The sequence below is a fragment of the Elephantulus edwardii genome, unplaced genomic scaffold, assembly GCF_000299155.1.
Source record: "Elephantulus edwardii isolate Elephantulus edwardi_28Jun2011 unplaced genomic scaffold, EleEdw1.0 scaffold00012, whole genome shotgun sequence".
Taxonomy (NCBI): domain Eukaryota; kingdom Metazoa; phylum Chordata; class Mammalia; order Macroscelidea; family Macroscelididae; genus Elephantulus; species Elephantulus edwardii.
Window position 1 is genome coordinate 2,059,572 of NW_006399762.1, and position 25,475 is coordinate 2,085,046.

The 25,475-nt window shown below is 37.4% G+C and overlaps 1 protein-coding gene across 1 annotated transcript in view; it reads right to left on the reverse strand.

The window, feature by feature from the left end:
* SPATA5 (spermatogenesis associated 5) overlaps positions 1–25,475 on the reverse strand; it is a 334,732-nt gene that overhangs the window by 262,442 nt on the left and 46,815 nt on the right. Inside the window, exons 10-11 of the mRNA XM_006881124.1 lie at positions 24,244–24,337; positions 14,604–14,758 (exon numbers count right to left, since the gene is read on the reverse strand). Of these exons, the coding sequence (XP_006881186.1) occupies positions 14,604–14,758; positions 24,244–24,337 (249 nt within the window). The remainder of the gene's footprint in view (positions 1–14,603; positions 14,759–24,243; positions 24,338–25,475) is intronic.

Genomic DNA, 25,475 nt, shown 5'->3' on the forward strand with positions numbered 1-25,475 from the left:
AAACTGTTGATGAGTCTTCCTCCAATCCTGATGCCATATTCTTCTTCATAGAGTGTGCCTTCAAGAATTATTTGCTCAGCATACAAACTGAATGGGTATGCAGAAAGGATACTACCCAGATTCTAAACCTCGCAGTGTTCTCTTATGCTGTTTGTGCAACTGGTGGTCTAGGTATAGATTTCTTTTGAGCAATTAAGTGTTTAGGGATTCCCATTCTCCTCAATGTTAGTCATAGCTTCTTGGGACTCACACAGTCAAATGCCTTTGCATAGTCGATAAAATGCAAATAGACATCCTTCTGATACTCTCTGCTTTTAGTCAGGATCTATCTAACATAAGCAATGATATCCCTGATGCTACAGCCTCTTCTAAAGCAAGCTTAAACTTTTGGCAGTTCTTGCCAATAAATTCTTCCAGCCATTTGGCCATGATCTTCAGCAATTATTTGCATTCTTGGGATATTAATGATATTGTTTCCATTATTATTACACTCTACTGGATCACCTTTATTGGTAATTGGAATAAATATGGATCTCTTCTTGTCACTCATCCAGGCAGCTGTGCTCCAAGCTTCCTGGCATAGAGAGGGGAGTCTATCCAGAGTTGCATCTCTCACTTCAAACATGTCCATTTGTATTTCATCTACTCCTGGGCCTTTATTTTTTTGCCAGTGTCAGTGACAGCTTGAACGTTTTATTTCATTACCTTCGGCTCTTGTTCATTTGGTTGTTGTTGTTAAGTGCTGTCGAGTCGCAGGTGTGACTCACAGCGACCATATGAAGGAGAGTCCTCAATGCTTGAGTGACTTTCATCCTCTCTCCAGGTTCATAGGTTTTCTGGAGGCAAGCTATTACGGAAGTGGATTCCACTCCTCCTTCCAAACTTGTTTTTTGTTCATATGGTACTTCCTGAAATTTCTCAGTGTTTACCAATTAATTTGGTACAATGATTCTGTTCATTTCTTCTACTTTCTTTTAATGTTTCCTAGATCGTTCAAGATTTTGTACATCACAACTCTTATTAATTTTCAGGAGGGATCAGCCCTTGGAAAAAGATCATGCTAGAAAAGGTCAGAGAAATACAAGACGACCTTCAAGAAGATGGGCTGACAGTGGCTTTAACAATGGGCTCAAACATATCAGAGATCATGAGTACTGAGCAGGACAGGGAAAGGTCTAGAACTGTTGGTCATACAACTCTGCATTTTAACTGATTCAGTGGCATCTAACAAAGCAAGCTACAATAATTAAAGCAGCATAATGGTGGAAAAAATAATGGATCAAGAGAGCACCATGAAGAGCCTATAAATAAACTCCAAATTTAAGGTTAATAAACTTTTGACCAAAATACTAAAATTATTTAGTGAGAAAAATATCATCTTTCAGCAAATGATACTAAGACAACTAGCATGCAAAAGAATGAAGGTGGACTTAAAGATCACATTACATTAAAAATGAAATAAATATGGAATATGACAGTATAAGAGCTAAACATTTGAAACTCTTAAAAGAAAACAGAGATATACTATCTTGACTTTGAATATTCCAAGTTTCTTAAATATGCATCAAAATTTTAAAATGTTATTTAACTTAGTCAAATGTAATACTTTATGCTTCAAAAAGACACTATAAAAAGTTGGACACAACATACAAAATTAAAGAAATTATTCACAAGTTCTGTGATAAGGGACTTAGAATACAGAAAAGCTTAAAATGAAATAATAAAAAGAAACTAATTAAAGGATATGATTAGACATTTATCCAAAGAAAATTTATTGGTATTGCATTGCTAGTTGTTGTCTAGTAAATTACAATGCATGGTAACCTTGTGTACAAAGAATGGCTAAGTAAGGCTTTTAAGCTTTGATTATTCAGGTGCAAAATTAGAGGCCTATCTTCCATGGAACCTTGAATAGATTAAAACTGGTAATCTTTTGGCTAATTGTCAAGAATTTTACTATTTGCACTACCCTGGTACTAAAGAGATAACAAAAAGTAACACAAATGGCTTGAGGATATGGGGAAACAAGGGGAAAAGATGGAGGTTGGAAAGAACTTAATTGCATTTGTATCTATAACAATCAACATACATGGAAGCAGTACTCAAGTAATCCAATGACTTACAGTAAGGAACAAATCTGCTGTCAAGGACTTCTTTAATGTACTTAAGAGCAAGGGTGTCAATTTAAATACTGAGGTATGCCTGATCCAAGCCAAGGTACTGTCAAATGCTTAATATACATGTGCGAGGTACACAAGAATAAGGAAGACCAAAGAAACAATGCTTTAGAACTATGGCTGGCAAACAACACTGAACACACCATAGGCTGCCATAAGAACAAACAAATCAGCCAGTGTTAATTGGAACTTTTATCTCATATACTTTGGGCATACTGTAATGAAAACTAGTTACTTCCTCCTACACATGAAAGAGAACATCATGGAAAGGTAGAAAGTCTCTAAAGAAAAACAGGATTTTAATGAGACAGAGTGACACAATGACTGCAACAATGGGCTTCAGAACCCCAGAGATAATAAGCATGGCACAGTATTCAACAAAGTTTTAATCTGCTGTGAGCTATACAGAGTTGCCATGAGTTAGAGTAGACTATATGGCATTCAACAAAAAAGAAGATGACAGCTCTAGAGTATGGAATTTCTTTCCAGAATGATGAAAATGGTCTAAGATTTATTATGGTGATAGTCGTACAACTTGTGATTATACTACAAACAACAAAGCTGTATACCTTTAATGGATACATTCTGATTATGAAAATTATTTCTCAGTAAAGACAATTAAGTGCACAGAAAAGACAGCTCTTTCCCAAAAAGAACCACTTTGGAGCAAAATGTCTTACAAAATATAATTCAACATTCAGCAAACACTCATGCAGAACCTGGGATACATACAAAAAGAAGCCCTGGTGTGGTGTAGGGCTACTAACTGAAGGGTCAGCAATTTGAATCTATGGATCTTAGCTGAAAGTAGGGAATACCAGAAGAATGTATATCTGTGTTTCATTGATTATGCAAAGGTGTTTTACTGTGTGGATCATAACAAACTGTGGCTGACTATGAGAAGAATGGGAATCCCAGAACACTTGATCGTTCTAATGCGAAAGCTATACTTGAACCAAGAGGCAGTCATCAGAACAGAGCAGGGAAACACTGCATGGTCAAAACTGGGAAAGGTGTACACCAGGGATGTGTCCTATCTCCAGACCTTTTCAACCTATATGCAGAACAGATTATCCAGGAGGCTGGGCTCTATGAGGAGAAGTGTGGTTTCAGGATTGGTGGAAGATCTATTAACAATCTCTGTTATGCAGATGACACACTGCTGCTTGCTGAAACTGAGGAGGACCTGATGCACTTGCTGCAGAGAGGGTCAAGGACTGAAGCCTTCAGTAGGGACTGAGGCTCAATGTCAAGAAGACAAAGATTCTCACCACTGGACCAACTGGCAGCATCAGGATGGATAGTGAAGAGACTGAGACTGTTAACAACTTTAGTCTGCTCGGCTCCACGGTCAACACTCTTGGCACCAGCACGCAGGAAATTAAAAGACATATTGCCATGGGAAAGTCTGCTGATAGGAACTTCTCCAGGGTACTGAAGAGCAATGGTGTCACTCTGGAGACTAAGGTGCATCTGATATAGTCCATGGTTTTTGCAGTCACTTGTTATACATCAGAGAGTAGGACAATGACTATGAAGGATAGAAGGAGAATTGATGCCTTTGAGCTGTGGTGCTCGAGAAGAGTGCTGAATGTACTATGGACTGCCAAGAAAACAAACAGATTCATCCTGAAGAGGGTTAAACTAGGCTGCTCCTTGGAGGCAAGGATTCTGGAGCTTCGTCTGACACATTTTAGACATGTTGTAAGGAGGGTCAGGTCCTTGAAGAGGGACATCATGCTTGGGAGGGTAGAGGGAAGGCACAAAAGGAGAGGACCCTCTATGCGGTGGATTGATTCAGTGACTGGGGTAATTGGGAGGGTGTGTCAGAGGCAGTGCGACTGGCACAGGATAGAGCAGGGTTTAGGGCTGTTGTACACAGGGTTGCTAGGAGTAGCAAGCAACTTAATGGCACATAACAACAACAACAACAGGTGCTTGGAGGGTAAAGTGGGTCAGTCCTCCATGTAGACTTACAGCCTTGAGACTCTGATGGAAGACAGCTATGAGTCAAAGGTGGATTTTAGGTTTGTGGACAAATAGATAAACAAGACAAAAGTATGTTCACAAGGCATATAAGTGTGCAGTCTGTGTATACAGTCTTGGGGTGGGGGTATACACATTATGGGATTTTTGTATCAAAGGATTAATAAAACAATCTTGCAGTCAGGCAGAGAGGAAAGTAAATTCTAAAATAAAGAGTAGTTCAGTAAGACTAGAAAACACAATGTGGGGAGGAAAGCAGAAAAGAAGGCAGGAGTCAGGCTATCAATACTAGAGTTTAGACCAGCTGATCAGCCAAAAGTTATACTATTAGATTTCACACTGCAACAGTAATTCTTTTAGAAACAGCACTCTATGAAGTACTGGGAGGAATGGACTCCCGAGAAAGACCAAATGAGTATGCAATTATTCTACATTTGATAAAGTGATGAAATGTGATACACCATGAAGAAAAAACTACACTATACTCTATGAATGGGTACCAATTTTTAACTAAAATCATCTCCTCTTTCCTAAATATCAGTATGTGCTTTTAGCAACTATTCATCAAGGATATTAAGTAGTTATTCAACTGTGTATACAAAATTAATATATGCTTCCATTTATACCCTCATTGTGAATTACAAGAAGATATCTATCAAGAAGTGTAAATTAAAGACTTTTGTCATTTAGACTCAAAAAGGAAAGATCTGAGTTTCCTCGAGGTCAACCGAATTAGAGCTATAAACTAGTATTAATAATACTTCCACTAATGTGCACTATTACCGTCATTTTTTTCTCCTACAGAAGACTGAGCAAAGTAAGGTATACAAAGAAAAATAGAATGAAAGAGTTAAACTTCTAAAACAGTTAAAAAAGTTAAAACCACAATCTTGTATTTGGCACAAAATATTTTCTGGTTAAAAGCAACGTACTTTTCCAAATGTGCTTTCATGTTCAATTTTTATTACTTAAAACTATAAAATGCACAAGAGAATTTTTAGCAAGGAAGTGGGATCTTGGGAGTGACAGAAGACACTTTTCTGTCTAGACAACAAAAGGGAAAATTAAAAGGAACCAGATTCAAAGGCCAGCCAAGAATGAATATAGAATTAATAAAATTTCTACAGGTTCTTTTATCTATTCCAAAAACAGCAAGTTTTTATTTTACTTTAATAAAGCATCACAGAAACCCTAAGTCGCTTGAGTCTAAAAACTATAAAAAACACAGAAGGCAATATTGTTTTAAAAAACAGAAAATCAAATTAATTTTTTTTTAATTATCTTTAGGGTACATTAAGAATGAAATATAGTTATGGTCAATTAAATAATTAAAATAAAAAGTATGTACCAAAAAATGTGCTGCTAATGAGCTCAAACTTATAAAATTCAACTGACTTTTATCACATTTTGACATCCAAACATCATCTGAAAAGGTGCCAGATGAAAATATGGCATAAAATTTAGATGTGTAATTAGTGAAACAGGTATTTTTTTTTATTATTTGTATAATTTAGAAGTTTATTATTAACTTTTTATAATGGGAATAACAATGTTTATTTAACTAACGGTGTTTGGTATACATGCAATCTAAGTGCTGACTACTCCTAAGTAAATCTGTATGCAGAAATTTTAACAATATAGGAAGGCTTTAAGACTGCAGCAGTTTACAAGAGTAAATTCAAATGAAAAAAAAAGCCCTAACTTAATCTTATTCTCAAGCAAGTATCCAAATTCTGAAAAGCAAAATTCAGAGATGAAATTGAAATAAACATACATATAAACTATTTTCTAATTAAAAAGGAACTATCTAAAATTCTACAAAAATGAAACAAACGCAATTTGAAGGGGTGGTAAGGAAGAAAAGAGGACTAAATAGATATAAATACTATAGGTCCTATTTACTCTTTATTTTCATAAAAGAGGAAATTTTTTTAATCAAAGATAAAGATGACAACAAGATTATGGAGAAAATATAAAGGCTTATTTTGTATGTTTCTAGAGAACTCAATTTGGCATTATTATTATGTGATTTTTATTCCAAATGTTAAACTTACTGAATTAAATTTAACAAAGTTTATTAAACTACTTAACTAATGAATTAATTATTTTAATTAATTAGTTGCTTTATAAGTATTAAAAAAACTACCTAATACAGTTTTTATTGTACAGATGGGTCATTAATTTCCAGAAATAACTGAAATTAATAATTTAATATGCTTCTTATAAAATGATTTATTCATTCAACAATGAGCATCTACTAGCTCATTATATGGCAAATAGGAAGAATAAAAAACTTAAGAGTTTACTGTCTTTTGGAATTTAAAATCCATTAATGTACTCATCTGGCTGCCACAGAACTTTCTACAGGCAAAGAAGTTTGGATAGCATGTATTATATACCCTAAGTTTTCTAAAAATGTACATTTCAAAAGAAAACATATGAGATATATATAATTACACTTCATTTTCTTTTAAAAAAATTTCTAAGGCTAATGTCCTTATACAAAGGTTTTTCATACAGTAACAAAGAGAACGCAAGAGAGGAAACCAAGAAAACAAACTGACTTCTAAGAGCCAACCACAAGTTTAGATAATTGACAGTGAGCCTAGCTAGAGATACAAAAAACTATACATAGAAAACTACTTTAGAACATTTCTGCATGGCACAATAAAAGACCTAAAGAAGTCGGAAAATGTACCTTGTTCGTGGACAGGAAGATTCAATATTGTGAAAATTACAACCTTACCAAAAGTAATTTACATGTTCAAAGCAATCCTAATATAGATACCAAATTCATTTTTATAAGAAAATCAAAAGAGAAATTGTCAAGTTTATTTGGAGAGGAAAAAGACCCCGAAAAAGAAAAGCACTTCTGAAAAACAATAAAATGGAAGGCATAGCACTCCCTGACCTCAAAACCTACTATACAGTGGCAGTAACCAAAACAACATGGTACTAGTACAATAAGAGGCACATACACCAATGGAACAGAATTGAGAACCAAGAAACAGAACCAGCTATCTAGGGTCACCTGATGGTCGACAAGGAAATAAAACTTATCAAATGACAACCTCTTCAAATAATGGTGCTTGTAAAACTGAACTGCTACCTGTAGAAAGCTAAAGAAGGATTCACATCACACAACATATACTAAGATCAACTCAAGGTGGATCAGAGACCTGGGAGTAAAGCCCAAAACCATAAAGTTCATAAGGGAAGAACTAAGCTTAGAAGCCCTCGTCTATGGCATAAAAAGACTGCCAAATATGGCCAGAAATGCAAAATAATGCAACCTTCTAAATATTAAATCCCTTTTCACATCAAAAACATTGTCCAACAGGGTGAAAGAAAACCTACTGACTGGGGAAAAAAACATTCGGCAGTACTATTTCAGACAAAGGTCTCCTATAAAAACTATACAGAATCCTACAGGGCCTCCACAAGAAAAAGACTGATAACACAACTACAAAATGGGCAAAAAACATAAAAGAATGTTCACAAAGGAAGACACTCAAATGGCCAACAGTCACATGAAAAAATGCTCTAAACCACTGGCAATAAGAGAGATGCAAATCAAAACCACAATGAGATACCATTTCACTCCAGGAGCAGTGACAAAGTTTAACAAGACAGCAAGTAATAAATGTTGGAAAGTATGTGGAGAGATAGGAACTTACACATTTTTGGTGGGATTATAAAATGGTACAACCACTCTGGAAGGCAGTTTGGTGCTTTCTCAAAACGCTGAACATAGAAATTCCTTATGACACAACTGTTCCACTGCTTGGAATATACCCCGAGAAAACGAGAACTGAGGCGTAAACAGAGACTTGTACAACAATGTTCAAAGCAGTGTTATTCACCATCTCAAGAACATGGAAACAGCCCAAATGTCCAAACATAAATGAATGGATTGAGACATTATGATCTAATCACATACGATGGAACACTCTGCAGCATGCAAGAGCAATGAATTTGTAAATTATTACCTAACTTGGGAGGGACTAGACAGCATTATGCTAAGTAAACTAACTAAGGTCCATAAGGACAAATATGGTACAAGACCATTATTGTAGAAATAGAAAGAAAACTAGTGAAACATATATGAGGACCCAAGGGGGACAAAGGGAGCAGAAGAGGTGACAATGGGCAGGGGGTGGATAATAATGGGGTTGCACAATATGATGGGTGGAGGGAGGGGTGGGTCAAGGAAACAGGAAAGATCTGCTGTGAGAAACAATGTATCTGAACTTTTAAGTAAACCAGTATAAAATAAAAGTTTATTTAAAAAAAAAAAAGTCTTTCAGGAAGAAGAGTACACTCCAGGAGGAAAGAAAGGGGAAAGGATCATATGAAAAAAAAATGAGATGTTGCTTAATCTCAAATTTTTAGCAATGAAAACATTTTGGAAGGAAAACCTAAATACTGTTAAAGCTTTAAAAATACCACATATTTTAGTCTGAAATTCCATTTCAAGGAATCATATATTAGTATACTCACAGATTCTAAAGATTCTAATAGTACAGAAATATAGAAAGTCATTATAATACTAATTTGGAAAGTTCAAAAAAGAAAACATTACAATTAAACAAATGGCTGATACTTGTGTTTGGTCTCGGAAAAAATAAAAGAATGCATTTATATGACACTTAATATTGGAAAACAAACTATAATTGGCAGTATTTCCATTTTCTGATATTTCTTTTAACCTAAGATCACTAAACTGGTATAATTTAGGAGTTTTATTTTCATAAACTAACTTTTTTTCCAAAGCCCAATTAAGAAATTTTTTTTAAATCCTCATAATTAATAAGCTGCTTCAGACAGGTTTTCAGTATCACAGTATCACATTTTCTGCAAAAAATAAAGTGGTGATGCTGCTATTTTTTAAGTGTAATATCCAGAATTCAAAAGGCTGAAGTGTACGAATCCAATTATAGAAATGTGACTCCTTTAGAAAATTTTTACAATCTGCAGTGAGCATAAAAAGCAATATAAGAAAGTACTTTCACCAGTGCTAATCATTGCAGAGCTCATGAGTAACATCACAGCACACCGTGGCCTGAGGCCAATAATAAAATCCAAATGGAAAAATGGCAGAAGTCCACGGACTGTAAATACTGTATCAAAAGAAAATAAAGGGGGAAAGTCTTCTATTAGAGCAATTAAAAATGTAGTTATAGTACAAGTTCCTATAAAGAATGAATCAGTTAAGAAATTCCAAAAGTGGAGAGACACTAAACACATTCTCTATTTGCAGAATTTTAAGTCTAAATTCTTACTTAGATCTTTTTCAGACATTAGTTTTTGGTGGTGTTACTTGGTTTATAACTTTATTGTGGAAAATTATCACAGGTGCCATCTGATATTTAAGCACCTATTTGATCCATAGTCTAATCAACAAAATAGGTACATATTTCATGTACATTACTGATACTAATACGCTCAAACTTTACCTTATGAGTTTCTACTAACTCAACATCACTGATTTTGTATTTCTTAATTCCCTTTGTAAAATTATTTACACTAAATTGACATGCTACTGTTCTACTACAAATATTCTATTGTTCTACTACAAAGCTTCTAAAAAAACCTCCAAAGTTAAACTATAAATTCAACAGAAAGTTTGAAAATGCTTCCGAAATAACTGAAAACCAATTTACAAGGAGCCTAAACCAGTTGTTTATCCTTGTGGATGTCCTAGAGTGATATTTTCCAAATAAAACTTTATAAAATAAGTGTATTCTGTAAGGGGATAAGACATAACTGCATTAGGTTTGTGCTAACTAAACAAACAAAAATCTAATGGTTTCACCTAACAAATAACTATTTTTCAAAATTTTGAGGGCTAACCAGGTAGTTTTTCTGAATTAACTTCGATCACAGTGGTAGGGTCTAGAATACCATCGAGCACATTACCCCCAAATCACATCAAGGAAATCTTCTTATGGCCCAGCCAAGCCTAACTGCCTAACCTCATCTCAGACTATAGACTACACAGGCAATGCTGTTGTAAAGTTCCAGAAAAAATTAGAAATAAGTACGTTTGTAGAATTTAATTTTCTAGAAACAATAATGCTTACAAGGAGAACTACAACGCAATTTGTTGGGAAGAATAACAATCCCAGAATAGTTCATTATGCTCATATGAAACCTATACCTAGACCAAGAAGCTGTTGTCTGAACAGAGCAAGGGAACACATGGTACAATGGTTTAAAATTAGGAAAAGCATGAAATTAGGAAAGGGTTGTATCCTTTCTCCATTCTTTAATGTGTGTGCTGAATAAATAATTCAAAAAGTTAGATTCTAAGAAGAATGTGGCATCAGGAAAGGAAGAATAATTATGAATTTGGGTTATGCAGATGACACAACCTCACTTGCTAAAAGTGAAGAAGGCATGAAATGCATCAAGGATTATACCCTTCAATATGGACTGAATCTCTACATCAAGATGACAAAAATCCTCACCGCTCGAACAATAAGTAACATCATGAAAGATGGGAAAAAGATTGAAATTGTGGACAATTTTATCTTAAGTGAATCCACAATCAATACTCTTCCTATCAGCAATCAGGAGATCAAGAGACATATTACAATGGAAAAGTCTGCTCTCAGAAACCTTGCCAAATTACTGAGTAGCAATGACATCAGTTTGAAGACTAAGATGCAACTAAGTCAGGGTATGCAACCACTACAGCTATCAGAGCAGAGCAGGGAAACAACTGCATGGTTCAAAATCAGGAAAGGAGTGCATCAGGGATGTGTCCTGTCTCCATACCTTTTCAATCTATATGCAGAACGGATCATCTGGGAGGCTGGGCTTTATGAGAAGGAATGTAGCATCAGGATTGGAGGATGAATTATCAACAACCTACATTACACAGATGACACAACCTTGATTGCTGAAACTGAGGAGGACCTGAGGAGGAAGGTCAAAGACTGAAGTGTTCAATATGAAATGAAGCTCAACATCAAGAAGACAAAGATTTTCACCACTGGGCCAATTGGCGGCACCATAGTAGATAGAGAAGAGATTGAGATTGTTAACAATTTTGGCTTGCTTGGCTGCACAATCAATACTCTTGGCACCAGCAGTCAGGAAATCAAAAGACGATATGTACTGGGGAAAATTCAGTCATGGACATCTCTAGAGTACCAAGAATCAACAATGTATAGTCTATAGACTGAGGTGTGCTAATGATCCAGACCATGGTCTTTGCAATTACTTGCATCAGAGAATTGGATGATGACTAAGGATGACATTAAGTTGTGGTGCTAGATAAGAGTCTTGAACATACCACAGACTACCAAGAAAACAATTAGGTTGGTTTTGGAGAGGGTGAAACTAAATTTCTCCTTGGAGGTTAGGATTTTGAAGCTCTTTCTCATATACTTTGGGTATGTGGCCAAGAGGGACCAATTCTTGGAGAAGGACATCATGCTCAGAAGGGTAGAGGAACTGCACAGGAGAGGAAGAGCCCGCATGAGATGGATAGATACAGTAATTGGGATAACGGGGGTTAGCGTGTCAGAATCAATGAGACTGGCTCATGACAAGCTTCAGAACTGTTGTAGATAAGGTTGCTAAGAGTCGCAGGAAACTCAATGGCACATAAAAACAAAAACAACAACTATGCATCTGAGAGCTGGACAATGAATATGGATGAGAAAAGAAGAACTGAAGTATTTAAGTTGTAGTGTTGGAGAAGAATACTAAAAAGCCCATGGAGTGCCAAAATAACAAACAAGTATGTCTTGGAAAAACTGCAACCAGAATATCTCTTGGAGGCAAGGATGGCAAAGCACTGTCTCACATACTTTGGACATGCTACTAGGAGAGGCTACTCCTTGGAAAGGGAGATCATGCTAGGAAAGGTGCAGGATCATCCAAGGAAAAGGAGACTTTCAATAAGGGGGGCTGACATAAGACAACAGCAAATAAGCTTAGAGGTGTCAGAGATGATGAGGACAGCATAGGATAGGATAAGGTTCAGACCTTTTGTTTGTAGGGTCACCACTATAAGTCATACTCTATGGCACCTAATGACAATAACAATCTGTTTTTTTCTGTGGAGCTCTAGTGGGTAAGTGGTAAGGTGCTGAGCCGCCAACCCAATGGCAAATGGTTTGAATCTATCCATAGGAGGAGATCTTTTCTTGTGCAATTTACTGCTTCTGAAAACCCCCGTGGAGAGTTACCTATGAGTCAGTTCAGACTCAATAGTAATAAAAAACCAACAAATATTTTTTAGTGTTACAGCTCACTTTAATCATGGGAGATAGAAAAGATATGGTAGAAAATAGAACGTCTATTGTCCTGTGGTGATCTGACTGAGAACTTTGTAAACACTGTTAAAGATGGATATATAAAAAAGATCTATGCTAAAATTAACCTAGCTGATAATTATCTTATACAATTTCCCTCAACATCATTGGCAATGAGTCAGAACCAACCAATAGCTAAGCTTCAAGTGAGTTTTCAAAGGGAGCTCTCCAAAACACAAAGGTACGCTGTCCAAATGCACCAGCTGCTCAGGGAGCGAAAGACAGGTAATCTCCTTCCATGTGATTTACTGGCTCTGAAAACACAGTGGAGGGTCTGCTATGGGTCGGTCCTGACTCCATGGAACACAACAACAACCACAACCATCACAGGGTAGGGAATTCCTCATATTTCCTTATGTACAGCAATTCTGAACCCTTCCCAGTTTCAGATTCTGACAAACTAACTCCCACTGCCCCAAATACTGTATCAATCCATATCATCCAGGGTCTTCCTCTCCTGAGCTGTCTGTCCACCCTTCCAAGCATGATGTCCTTCTCCAAGGACTGATCTCTCCTGGCCACGGCCCCAAGTATGTGAGATGGAACTTCAAAATCCTAGCCTCCAAGGAGAAATTTGGTTTCATCCTCTCCAAGATACACCCGTGTGTTTTCTTGGCAGTCCATGTTCAAGACTTCTCCAGCGCCATAACTCAAAGGCTTTGATTCTTCTTCTGTCATCCTTAGTCACTTTCCAATTCTCTAATACATAGCAAGAAACTGCAAAGATCATGGCCTGGATTAGGTGCAGCTTAGTCTCCAGAGTGACATCGTCGCTTTTCAGCCCTCTTTAGAGGTCCCTAACAGCAGATTTCCCTAATGCAATTCATCTTTTGATTTCCTGACTGCTGGTGCTGAAAGTGCTGATTGTGGTGCCCAGCAAGCTGTAACTGTTAACAACCTCAATCTCTTCTCCATCTACCATTGGCCCAGTGATGAAAATCTTTGTTCTTTTTGAGGTTGAGCTACAGTCTATATTGATCTTCTGTAGCAAGTCCTTCAGATCCTCCTCCATTTCAGCAAGCAAAGTTGTGTAATCTGCATAATGTAGGTTGTTGATGAGCCTTCCTCTAATTCTGATGCCACATTCCTCATCATAAAGCCCTGTTTCCCAAATGATCTGTTCTGCATATAAATTGAAAACGTATGGAGACAGGATGCATCCCTGATGCACTCCTTTCCTAATTTTGAACCATGTAGTGTTTCCCTGCTCTGTTCTGAGGACTGCTTCCTGGTTCAAGTACTGGTTTCACATATTGTAGGATTCCATTTATATAACATTTCTTGAAATCACAATTTTAGAAAGAGAGAGAGTGACAAGGTGGTTACTGTCACTAAAGGACAACAAAACAGACCTTTTAGGTAACAGAAATATTCATTTTCTTGCTTATATTAATGAATATACAAACACAAGTTGCTGTTGCTGTTGTGTATGTTGGGATGGAACCGACTCATAGCTGACCCTCCTGCAGGTTTTCAGGGGCAGTTAATAGCAAGGGAGGGGATATCCTATCCTTCTCCCATGGAGCATCTGGTGGCCTTGATCCGCTTGCCTCTGGGACTGCAGTGCAGCTTCTTTTCACTAGGCCACCAGAGTTCCCTACAAACACATATGTGATGAAATTAAATAGAATGAAACAAATCTCAAAAGAGAGGGGGTTCTACTGAGCTGATCCCAACCCATAACAACCTCTTGTGCTACACAGCAGACCTAAAGAGGTCTATTTTCTTTTCTCAAGATTCATCCTTTTCCCTGAGTTGCCTCAGGTTCGGTATCTACCAACAACCAGATAAGTACACCACCCAGGCACTCTGGAGTACACACACATATAGAGGAACAGCTATGAGTATAATTAAAACTAGGAAAATTTAAGTAAGATTGGATGATTTTATCAAAGTCAAATATTTTGTCAGATATTCTTGTGGGAAACTTGGTAAAGTATATTCAGAATTTGTCTGTTACCATTTTTCACAAATGCATGTGAATCTTCAAATATTTGAAATTTCCTAAGTTAAATTCCAATTGGGGGTGCGGGGGATTACAGCAGGATAGTAGTATTCCTACAGTCAGTTTCTTTCCAAGTGTAATTCAAGCAAGATAGCTAGTAAAACTTACATTTGGAACATCAATTGCCACCTCCCTCATAGCACTGGGTCTGATATCATTCATTCCTTTCAAGAAATCATTCAAAGTAATCTTCACCAGCCCAGCCACCTTGCTGTCAGGGATGTTTGGCTGTTTCTTCAGGACTCTTCTCAAAGCATGGATACCTACAAGCAAAAAAGAACAAAATGGGATTTTTCTCTTCATAAAAGCAAAATAGAGCAATAATAATAATAATAATAATAATAATAATACAATAGCAGAGAGGGGAATGTCCTGTGAGTCACCAGACCCAACCAGCAGAGAAGGCAGTAGACTGCAGGCCACCTGGGAATATGCTCTGCGTACATGTGTGCCAGTTGCCTCCAGGGACCAGCTAGCAGTGAGGAAAGAACCTTGTGGGTTACCAGTGCATTCACCCACCACCAGGGACCCATGAATCTGCACCACTACCAATAGCCAATCCATCTCCTCAGACCAGCAAGCAAGCAGATAAGAAAGCAACCCAGCTGGCTCCAAGGACCAGCCAGCAGTGAATTCCTCCTGGGCCACCAGGGAGTCCATCCCACCTCCAGGGACTCTTCAGCCTCCACCTGACACCCAAAGGCTTCTGCTGCTATTTGCCACTACTGTGAAGCCCTAGTCCACGCCCAAAACAGCATGATATAGGCACAACAGTGGACATATAGACTACTGGAACCCACAAATCAACCCATCTATCTATGGTCAACTGATATGTGACAAGGAAATAAAATCTATGAAATGGAAAAGCTACAACATATATAACCAATGGTGCACTGACAAAAGTGGACATCTAGATGCAGAAAACTGAATCAGGATCCACATCTCATACCATATACAAACTTAAAGTGGATTAAGACACCTAGGGGAAAGAGACAAAATGGTAACAAATTTAGAAGCCTAAGCCTATAGTATAAAAGTGCTTGCAAACAAACCCAAAACATACAAACAAGATAAAATAAAAATTGAGCAGTGGTTGTATAATTTGATTGGGGGGAAGAGGGGAGGGAAAGAATTTGTTATTGAAAAAATGCATTCAAATTTTATACATAAACTAGTGGGGGGGGGGAGAAACTGATGACTGGGACTTCCTTAAAATCAAATCCCTGTGTGTGTCAAAAACTTTATCCAAAAGAGTGAAAAGCAAGCAGGAAAAAAAAAATATTTGTTAGCAATATTTTCAACAAAGGTCTCAGAACTAAAGTTTAAAGAATACTGCAGGGCCTCCAAAAGCAGAAGACTGCTATCCAATCACAAAATTGGCAAAAGACATGAGAAAACTTCACAAATGAAGACATTTAAATGGACAACAAACACATGAAAAAAATGTTCAAAATCATCAGCAATCAAAGAGATGTAAATCCCAATAGTAATAAGATAAAATCTCACCCCGGCAGCAAGAACAAAAGTTAAGAACACAGCAAACAATAAATGTTCAGGATGCAGAGATACTGAAACTCTTGGACACTGCTATTAGAAATACAAAATGGCACAATCACTATGGAAGGCAGTTTGGTGTTTCCTCAAAAAGCTAAACACAAAATCCCCCATGACCCAGCTTATTCCACTGGCAGAAATACATCCCAAAGAAATCAGAACTGAAACATGAATGGACTTATGTACACCTATATTCATAGTGGCATCATTCACAAAAGCAAGAAAACAGAAACAGTACAAATGCCTGTCAACAAGTAAATGGACTGAGAAATTATAGTACATTCACATAATGGAATACTATGCACCTCAAAGGAACAACTATTCCATAAAATACTACATGTCACAGGAAAGTCTAGAGAGCATTAAGCTGAATTAAATAACTCAGTCACATAAGAGCAAATACTGGATAAGACCACTATTTGTGGAAAAAGGAAGATAAGTGATTAAGGTATGTATAAATGTTCCAAGTAGGAAAACGAAGAGGAGAAAGGATGACCAGAAAAAGGGGATAATCATTAGGGTTATAGAGGTTAGGAGTGGATGGAGGGTCAAGATGCAAAGAGGATCTGAAGAAATGGAGTGATAATAGAACACAGATTAATAGTAATAAATTATGTAACACATAATGTATTTGAAGGATTAGGGAAAACACAATGTACGTGAATGAAACACAATGTGTATGAATGCCTGCACACAAAGGAATAAAAATTTTTAAAACCAACCCCCCTCCTCAAAAGAGTAATAATCCAAAACCCCACACATATTATAACACTGAAGAATGTGTGTGCTTGGGATATGGCACGGAGAAGAAAGCAAGATGCCTTAATGCACAGCAAAATGATTTTAGAAAAAGAGAAATATTTTAGATACATAAAAAAGAACTCATAAAATTTCTATTAAAAGACGAAAATATTAGTGTGTATGTGTGTGTGTGTGTGTGTGTGTGTGTGTGTGTGTGTGTGTGTGTATAGTTTAGTTACTATATTCAAATAATATATCATGTTTTTACCCCTATGGTTTTTGTCAATGAAGTAAAATCAGATTTACTATTTTGAATGGAACCTGGAGAACATCTGAAAGGAAATATTTAGCTGGCAGCTGAAATCTGGCAGTGGTTTTGGACTCAAGAGAGAAATTCAGAATTCAGAGGTATGTACTCACACAATGAGATCTCATACTGTATGAATGGAAGAAATTTACAAGGGGGAAGCTAGCGAGGAATGAGGGCTGAGGGCTGAATCAAAAAAATCTCTTTTTAATTCCCCTCCCTCTCTTCCCATCTCTAACTATCCAAAATAAATTCTATCTGCATATAAACCTTTCTTTAGCTCTTGATATAGTGGTCTTACACCACATTAGCCCTTTTGTGATTGACTTGATATTCCTTAGTGTAATGTTCTATAAATGCAATGCAATGTTTTGAAGTGAACGAATTTTCCCCCCGTATTGTTGTTGTTGTTGTTGTGTTCTATAAATGCAATGCAATGTTTTGAAGTGAACGAATTTTCCCCCCGTATTGTTGTTGTTGTTAAGTGTCGTTGAGTGGCACGCAACTCCTAGAGACCCTAGGTAGGAGAGTCCTCAAAGCTTGTGTTCCCCTGTATTAGTATCTTTTTTTGTAATGTATTCTTTCTTTATACTATCTTTCACTTTTATACAATTATCCATATATATTGTTTCATCTATATTTTATATAATAATTTCTATACACTATAGAAGCTCCCCTTGTACCTTTAGCTATTTCTTCACCCCTTTCCTCTATTAGTCTTGGTTGTCCTAGTGATTGCTGCTTCATTCTTCTACACCCCTTCTCTTCTTGCCCTTTTAAGAAGTTATATGTAGTTCCTATCTGTTAATTGCAGTAACTGATTTTCCTTTATCTTGTTCCTTCCCAGGCAGATCCTCCCTTGTCTTGGTCCTTGAAGTGTTCTTTGTCTACCCATCATACTTCCATTCCTTCCTCCTCCACTCTCTGGTACCCTCATACTGTCACGAGAGCATTCTTATGCAATATTTGTTCTTTTGTAACCGAGTTATTTTGCTCACCAGGATGTTCTCTGGACTCTGCAAGGTTGTGTCATACTTTAGGAATGCTTCATTTTTTCTTTAGCGCTGTACACTATTTCATTGTGTGAATATAGCTCAGTGTTTCTATCCATTCTTCCCATGTTGATGGGCATTGGATTGTTTTCATTTTCTTGCTATTGTGAATAATGCTACTATGAACATAAGTGTACGTGTCTCCATTTTTTTCAGTTCTGATTTCCTTGGATTATATTCCCAGAAGCAAAATGGCTAGGTCATATGGGATTTCAATGTTCAACTTTCTGAGAAATGCTAAATTGCTTTCCATTAGAGGTTGTACCATTTTACAGTCCCACCAGCACTTACTGCTTGCTATCCTGTTAAACTTTGTTAGACCTACTGGAGGAGATGGTATCTCAATGCTGCTTTGATTTGCATCTCTAACAGTGATTTTGATAATCTTTTTCATGTTTTTTTTGGCCATCCAAATGCCCTCCTTTGGGACGAGACTTAGATCTTTTGCCCATTCTGTAACTGGGTTATCAATCTTTTTCATTTGAAAGCCCTGTTGTATTCTGTAAACTATATAATGTCTGTAGTATTCTGTACAGTGATAAGATCCTCCCAGAAATAGCATTGCCAAATAGTTTTTGTTTTTACCAGTTTGCCGTTTCTTTTCAGCCTACTGGGAAAAGTTGTTCATGTACCCAGAGATCTGACATCCCTTCTGTTATTTCCAAATTAAAAAGGACTTTTATGAGGACTAAGGTGCATCTAATTAAAGCCAGGTTCTTTCCAATCACTTGCTATACATCTGAAAGCTGGACAATGAATAAGGATGACAGAAGAATAACTGATACCTTTGAGCTGTGGTGTTGATGAAGAACACTGAACATACTATGGACGGCCAAAAGGACAAACGAATATATGTCATGGCGAGAGTGTGGCTGGACTGCTCTTTGGAGGCAAGAATGATGAGGCTCAACTTCACAAACTTTGGACATGTTGTTAGGAGGGCTTATTCCCTGGACAGAGACATGATGCTTGTAAAGATGGAGGGTCAGCGAAGAAGAAGAAGACCATCAACCAGATGGACTGACAGGCTGACTGCTGCAATGGGCTCTAGTGTGTCAGGAAGTATGACGATGGCACAGGATAAGACACGGGTTCAGATCTTTTGTTCATGGGTTGCTATGAATCATACTTGACTCGACAGCACCTAACAACAACAATATCTTTAACTGTGTGAGCTGTTTTCCTGAAACCTCTCTCAATCTTTTTCCCTTACAAACATATACATTGTGTTTGTCACTTTGTACCATGATCGCCTGTATGTTGCTATAATGCTGGAAACTTCCACTGATATTTCAAATACATCCACAGAGTCACTAATTGTGGTAGGTTCCAGTGGAATTTCCACAATAACAAAAAGTAAGAAGACCTCTAACCTACCTCTGAAAAAAACTGAAAACCTTTTATTAAGTGACTCCACAACCAACACTAATGGAGGAAGAAGGCAAGCAATTAAGTGACATAAGTGTATTGGAAAAATTCTGCTGAAGTCCTCTTTAGCATATGAAAACACAAAGATGTTACTTTGAGGAATAAGGTGCACCTGACTAAGCCCCAGTTTTTTCAATTGCTTCACATGTATTGAGTATTATAATTTGCCAGTACTTGAATGTTTAGTATACACAACTCTATCAGACTACAGGGGTATTCAACTTATCGGGTGGTTGATGCTACTAACAGTATTATATGTGCTTGGAATATTAAGGCAATCTGTGTATAACAAAACTAATTTACAAAAGAGCTGCAACTGTAGTTAGGGAACTTGGAGATTCCTGCAACAAAATTTCAACCTCTTAAACAGATTCTACTATTATACAAAGCTGACTCAGTAAAACAAATGTTATTTTTGGGAAATAGAATTTATATGTTAAATGTGTCATCATCATTTGCAAAAATTAAGAATTCCTTAGCTAACTAATTAATACAACCAACACTGTATTTTTAGACATACCAGTAGTTCAAGGGATAACTTTAAATAAAACATAGCCACTGTGATCCTCAGTAACTATATTTACTCAAAATTAACATGTTTTTTCCATTTTTTCAAATTTAAAGCTAAAAATTCTTAGTGTGAAGTATTAGGCATCAACAACTGCTAATGAGACTACACAAGGAGATTTTAAAAGTGCACATAGTTCTTATGAACAAGAAGATTTACAAGGGCAAACGCACATATGTGCACCATAAAAGACTACAGTTTAGAATAGCCAATAGCTGACATTTCCTTTTTTAACAAACTTTAAAGTTTTAAAAACATAAATACAGCAGTATTTCTATGTTTCTAAGACTAATTAAGCCCTATTTGTGACATTTTGTTTTCATTATTTGTTTTCCAATGCTCTTAAAAGTCTCATGAATGAAGACACAAGGGAAGCAAAAGCAAATGCTTCAAGCAAGTCTAACATTAATACATTCTTTCCAGTGTATGACATGTTCTCCCTCAAGCTTCATAGCAATATCCAGATATAACCACTTGCCTGATAAGACCAATTACTCAATTCCTTAAAAAACAAATACGCATAAGAGAGCTCTGATGGCCTAGTAACAAGAAGCTCCAATGTAATCCCAGAGGTGCTCTGTTTGAATCAATCAGATGTTCTGCTGAAGAAGGAGGGACAATCCCCTCCTGTACCAGTCAGATCCAATTTGTACATGCACAAAAAAATAATAAAATAAAATAAATTTTAAAAAAACAAAAACAAAAGCACCAATCAAAACCACAAGAAGATACCATTCTCAACCTAGTAGCAGAGGCAAAGTTTAGTAGGACCATAAGCAATAAATGTTAGGGAAGATGTGTAGAAATAAGACACTCATAAACTGTTGGTGGGATTCTAAAATGGTATAACCACTCTCGAAGGCAGTTTGGCATTTCCTAAACAAAACTGAACAAAGAAACTCCATGTTGTTGTTGTTAGGTGCTGACAAGTACGACTCACAGCAATCTTATGAACAAAAGATCTGAACCCAGTCCTGTCATCAGCCATCCTCACACTTCTTTGACACACAAGAGCCCATTGCAGCAGTCACAGTTGTCAATCCATCTGGTTGAGGGTCTTCCTCTCCTTCATCGACCCTTCACTCTTCCCAGCATCATGTCCCTCTACAAGGAATAGCTTATTCTAGTAATATGTCCAAAGTATGTGAGACAAATCCACACCATTCCTGCCTCCAAAGAACACTCCGCCTGCACCCTCTCCAAAACAAGACATCGGCAATGGGGGCGGGGGGAACAAACCAACACCAAAACAAACAACTGCTCCAGACCTAATCAACAAATATTTTGTCCCACACAACACTTTATAATTTTATACTCAATGTTTAAAAAGTTGTTATCTCCTAGACTGCAATTAAATTATTTCATAAGAAACTAACTCAACCCAAATTATTTAAACTATCAGTGTAGTATTACCATTTACTCTACAGACAAAGAGAACTTTGGAAAGATGTTTACTAGTGTTACAAAGTGTATACAAAGGCATTCAGTGGTGGTGGTGGTGGTGGTGGTGTTACATGCCATCAAGTCACCTGCAACGCATAATGACCTTATATAAAACAGCTCTGAACCCTGCTCTATCCTGAGACAGCCTTATTGTCTCTGAAACACCCACCTCCATTACCCACTGACTGAGTCAATCCACCACCTTGAGGGTCTTCCTCTCTTGTGCTGTCACTTCACCCTCCCAAGAGTCATGTCCCTCTCCAAGGACTGGTCCTTCCTTGAAACATGTCCAAAGTAAGTCAGAATCCTTGTCTCCAAGGAGCAGCCTAGTTTCACCCTCTCTGGATGAACCTGTTTGTTCTAGCAGTCCATGGTATATTCAATACTCTTCTCCAGCACTATAGCTCAAAGGCATCAATTTTCCTTCTATCATCCCAAGTAACTTTCCAGCTCTCCGATGCATAGCACGTAATTGTGAACCATGGCCTGTATCAGGTGCCATTTAGTCTGACATCATTGCTCTTCAGTACTCTGGAAAGGTCCCTGACAATGACTTTCCCAATGCAATTTGTCTTTTGATTTCCTAGCTGCTGGTACCAAGAGTGTTGACTGTGGAACCAAGCAAATTAAAGGTATTAACAATCTCAATCTCTTTATCATCTAATAATTATTAATAACAATGAGCATCAAGGAACAGTTTTTCAAACAAGGGAGTGCCTCACAGTTTAAAATCAAAGAATGTGTGTGCTGGGAATGTATCCTATTCCACATGTATTCAACCGGAATGCTGAGCAAAATCAATTGATAAGCTAGATCACATGAAGTGTAGAGTCAGGATTAGAGAAAAACTCATCAACAACTACACTATGTAGATGCACCTTGCAGAAAGTGGCGAAGACCAGAAGCACTTACTGAACAGGAGCAAAAATTAAAGCTTTCAAGATGGATGACACACATTACCTGGTTCTACAGTAAACACCCACACTTTGTTGTTGTTGTTCTTGTTGTTATGTACAATCCATAGTGACCCTACATTCAGTACTTCGGAAGCCTGCCCTGTCCTGAGCCAGTCTCACTAATTCAGACACATCAAACCTCACTGCCCCAGTCACTGTATCAATTCATCTCATCTGGAGTCTTCCTCTCCTGCTCTGTCCTTCCATCCTTCCAAGCATGAAGTCCTTCTCCAAGGACTGGTCCAAAGTATGTGAGACAGAGTTTCAAAATCCTAGCCTCAGGGAGAGACTTGGTTTCACCCTCTCCAAGACAGATTTGTTTTCTGGGCAGTCCATATTATGTTCAAGACTCTTCTCTAGCACCACAACATCAATTCTTCTTCTGTCATCCTTAATCACTGTGTAGCTCTCTGATGCATAACAAGTAACTGCGAAGACCATCACCTGGATCAGGCCCACCTTAGTCTCTAGACTGACACTGTTACTTTTCAGCAATCTTAGAGACGTCCCTGACAGCAGATTTTCCCATTGCAATTCGTCTTTTGATTTCCTGACTGCTGGTGTTAAAGAGTGTTGATGGTGGAGCCAAGCAAGCTGTAATGGCTAACAACCTCAATCTCTTCTCCATCTACCATGGTGCTGCCAATTGTCTCAGTGGTGAGAATCTTTGTCTTCTTGATATTAAGCTTCCATCTTCAATCCATATTAAAGACTACAGTCTTTGACCTTCTACAGCAAGCGCTTCGGGTCTTCTTTCATTTCAGCAAGCAAGGTTGTGTCATCTGTATTAACGTAGGCTGCTAATGAGTCTCCCTCCAATCCTGATGCCACATTCCTCCTCATAAAGCCCTGATTCCCGAATGATCTGTTCTGCATATAGATTGAAAAGGTATGGAGATAGGATGCATCCCTGATACACTTCTTTCTTGATTTTGAACACCCATGCTAGCAGTAATCAAAAGACTTGGTGCACTGAGAAAATCTGTACCAAGGACCTCTTTAAAGAGCTAAAGAGCAAACATGCCAATGAAAACAGGAAGATGTGCCTGACACAATCCATAGTATTTTCAATTGCTCCATATACATTTGAAAGTTGGGCAAAGAATAAGGAAGACCAAAGAATTGATGCCTTTGAATTATAGTATTGGTCAAGAGTACTGAATATACCATGAACATTAAAAAAAAAACCCCCCAAAAAAACCAAACCATGTCTCTCTTGATAGAAGTATAAACAGGGTTCTCCAAAGAAGCAAACAGGCAGAAACTTCCTATCATATATTTTAGGCATACTGTCAGGGAAACACCCGTCCTGGGAAAGACATCATGTTTGGAAAAGTATAGATTCAGGAAAAAAAAAAAGAAGATGACTCTAAATTATAGGAACTGCCAAGTTGGCGGCAACAGTGGCTTTGAAGATGGTGGAAATTGTGAGGAATAGTCAGGATAGGGCAAAATTTCAATCTGTTGTTCACAGTGTCACTATGAGTCAGACAATGTGACAGCACCTAACAATTCTGCAAACTTGATTCATGTGAAGAAATATGTGAAACATGGGCATCTGGATATCATAATTCAGTTGTAAATGTATAACCTACTCAGAATCATAAGAAAACTAAACTTTAATATAATGAAATCTAAATCTTTGTTTTTAAAATATACACTTTTCAAAATTCCTAACTCCAGAAAAGTTGTGTTTTACCTAGACTCTCTACTTCATCTCCAACTTGAATTATACAAAGACAAGATGAAAAAATTTCACGAGATGTATCACTATGAGAGTTAATTCCTTGCGACTATTAATAGAAATCAAACAGAATACCCTCAAAGAGGGTTCTGTGGGTCCCCTTTTATTTACTTTACAAGTGGCTGGTGTGACAAACTGGGCAGGGAAGCCAGGCTAATTCTGAACCCTTATTACTTTCAAATGCTGTTTTTAAAAGTAATGGCACTGTGAAAGCCCTTAATTATAGACCAAATGTTTTGTCTATTCAAGGTTTGACTTTGCCACTCATGTAATTAATTCATCTGTAAAACAAGGAAACATACTCAACTGTTCCTGAATTATACTGAAGTAAAAAACATCAGGAATGATGCATTGCCCTAATACTAAATTTCACTAAAATTGACTCATAAAGCTTTTAATTTCAATTTTCAAATACCAAATTATTTACTTAGGTGGCTTGTTGTTATGTGCCAGCAAGTTGCCTGTGACTCATAGCAACCTTTTGCACAATAAGCTCTGAACTCTATCCTATCCTGAGTCAATGTCACTGTATCCAAAACACCTGCCCTATTATCCCAATCACTGTGTCGATCCATTTCATTCAGTCTTCCTCTCCTGTGCTATTCCTCCACCGTTCCAAGCATGATGTCTTTCTCCAAGGACTGGTTCCTTCTGGCAGCACACCCAAAGTACATGAGACGGAGTTTCAAAATCCTGCATCTAAGGAGCAGCTTGGATTCACCACTTCCAGAACAGACCTGTTTGTTTTCTTGGTGGTCCGTGGTATGTTCAATACTTTTTCAAGCACCAAAACTCAAAGGCATCAATTCTTCTTCTGTAATCCTTAGTCACAGTCCAGACCTCTGATGTATAGCAAGTAACTGCAAAGACCATGGCCTAAATCAGGCACATCGACTGACCTCTTTGCACTTCAGCACTCCGCAAAGGCCCCTGACAGCAAACTTTCCCAGTGAACAAGCTAAAATTGTTGACAATATCAACTACTCTGTTAAAGTGCTAAGATGTGTGTGTGTGTGTGTGTGTGTGTGTGTGTGTGTGTGTATGTGTGTGTGTTTATTTGAATGCAAATTGATAAACGCACAATTCTTTTGCCAAGAAATAATGAAGATCCATGGCTTGATGGACTAACATAGGGTCTTGTTAGAGAAGATAGCCGTAGAACTAGTCTCCCCTAAAACCTCAATGAC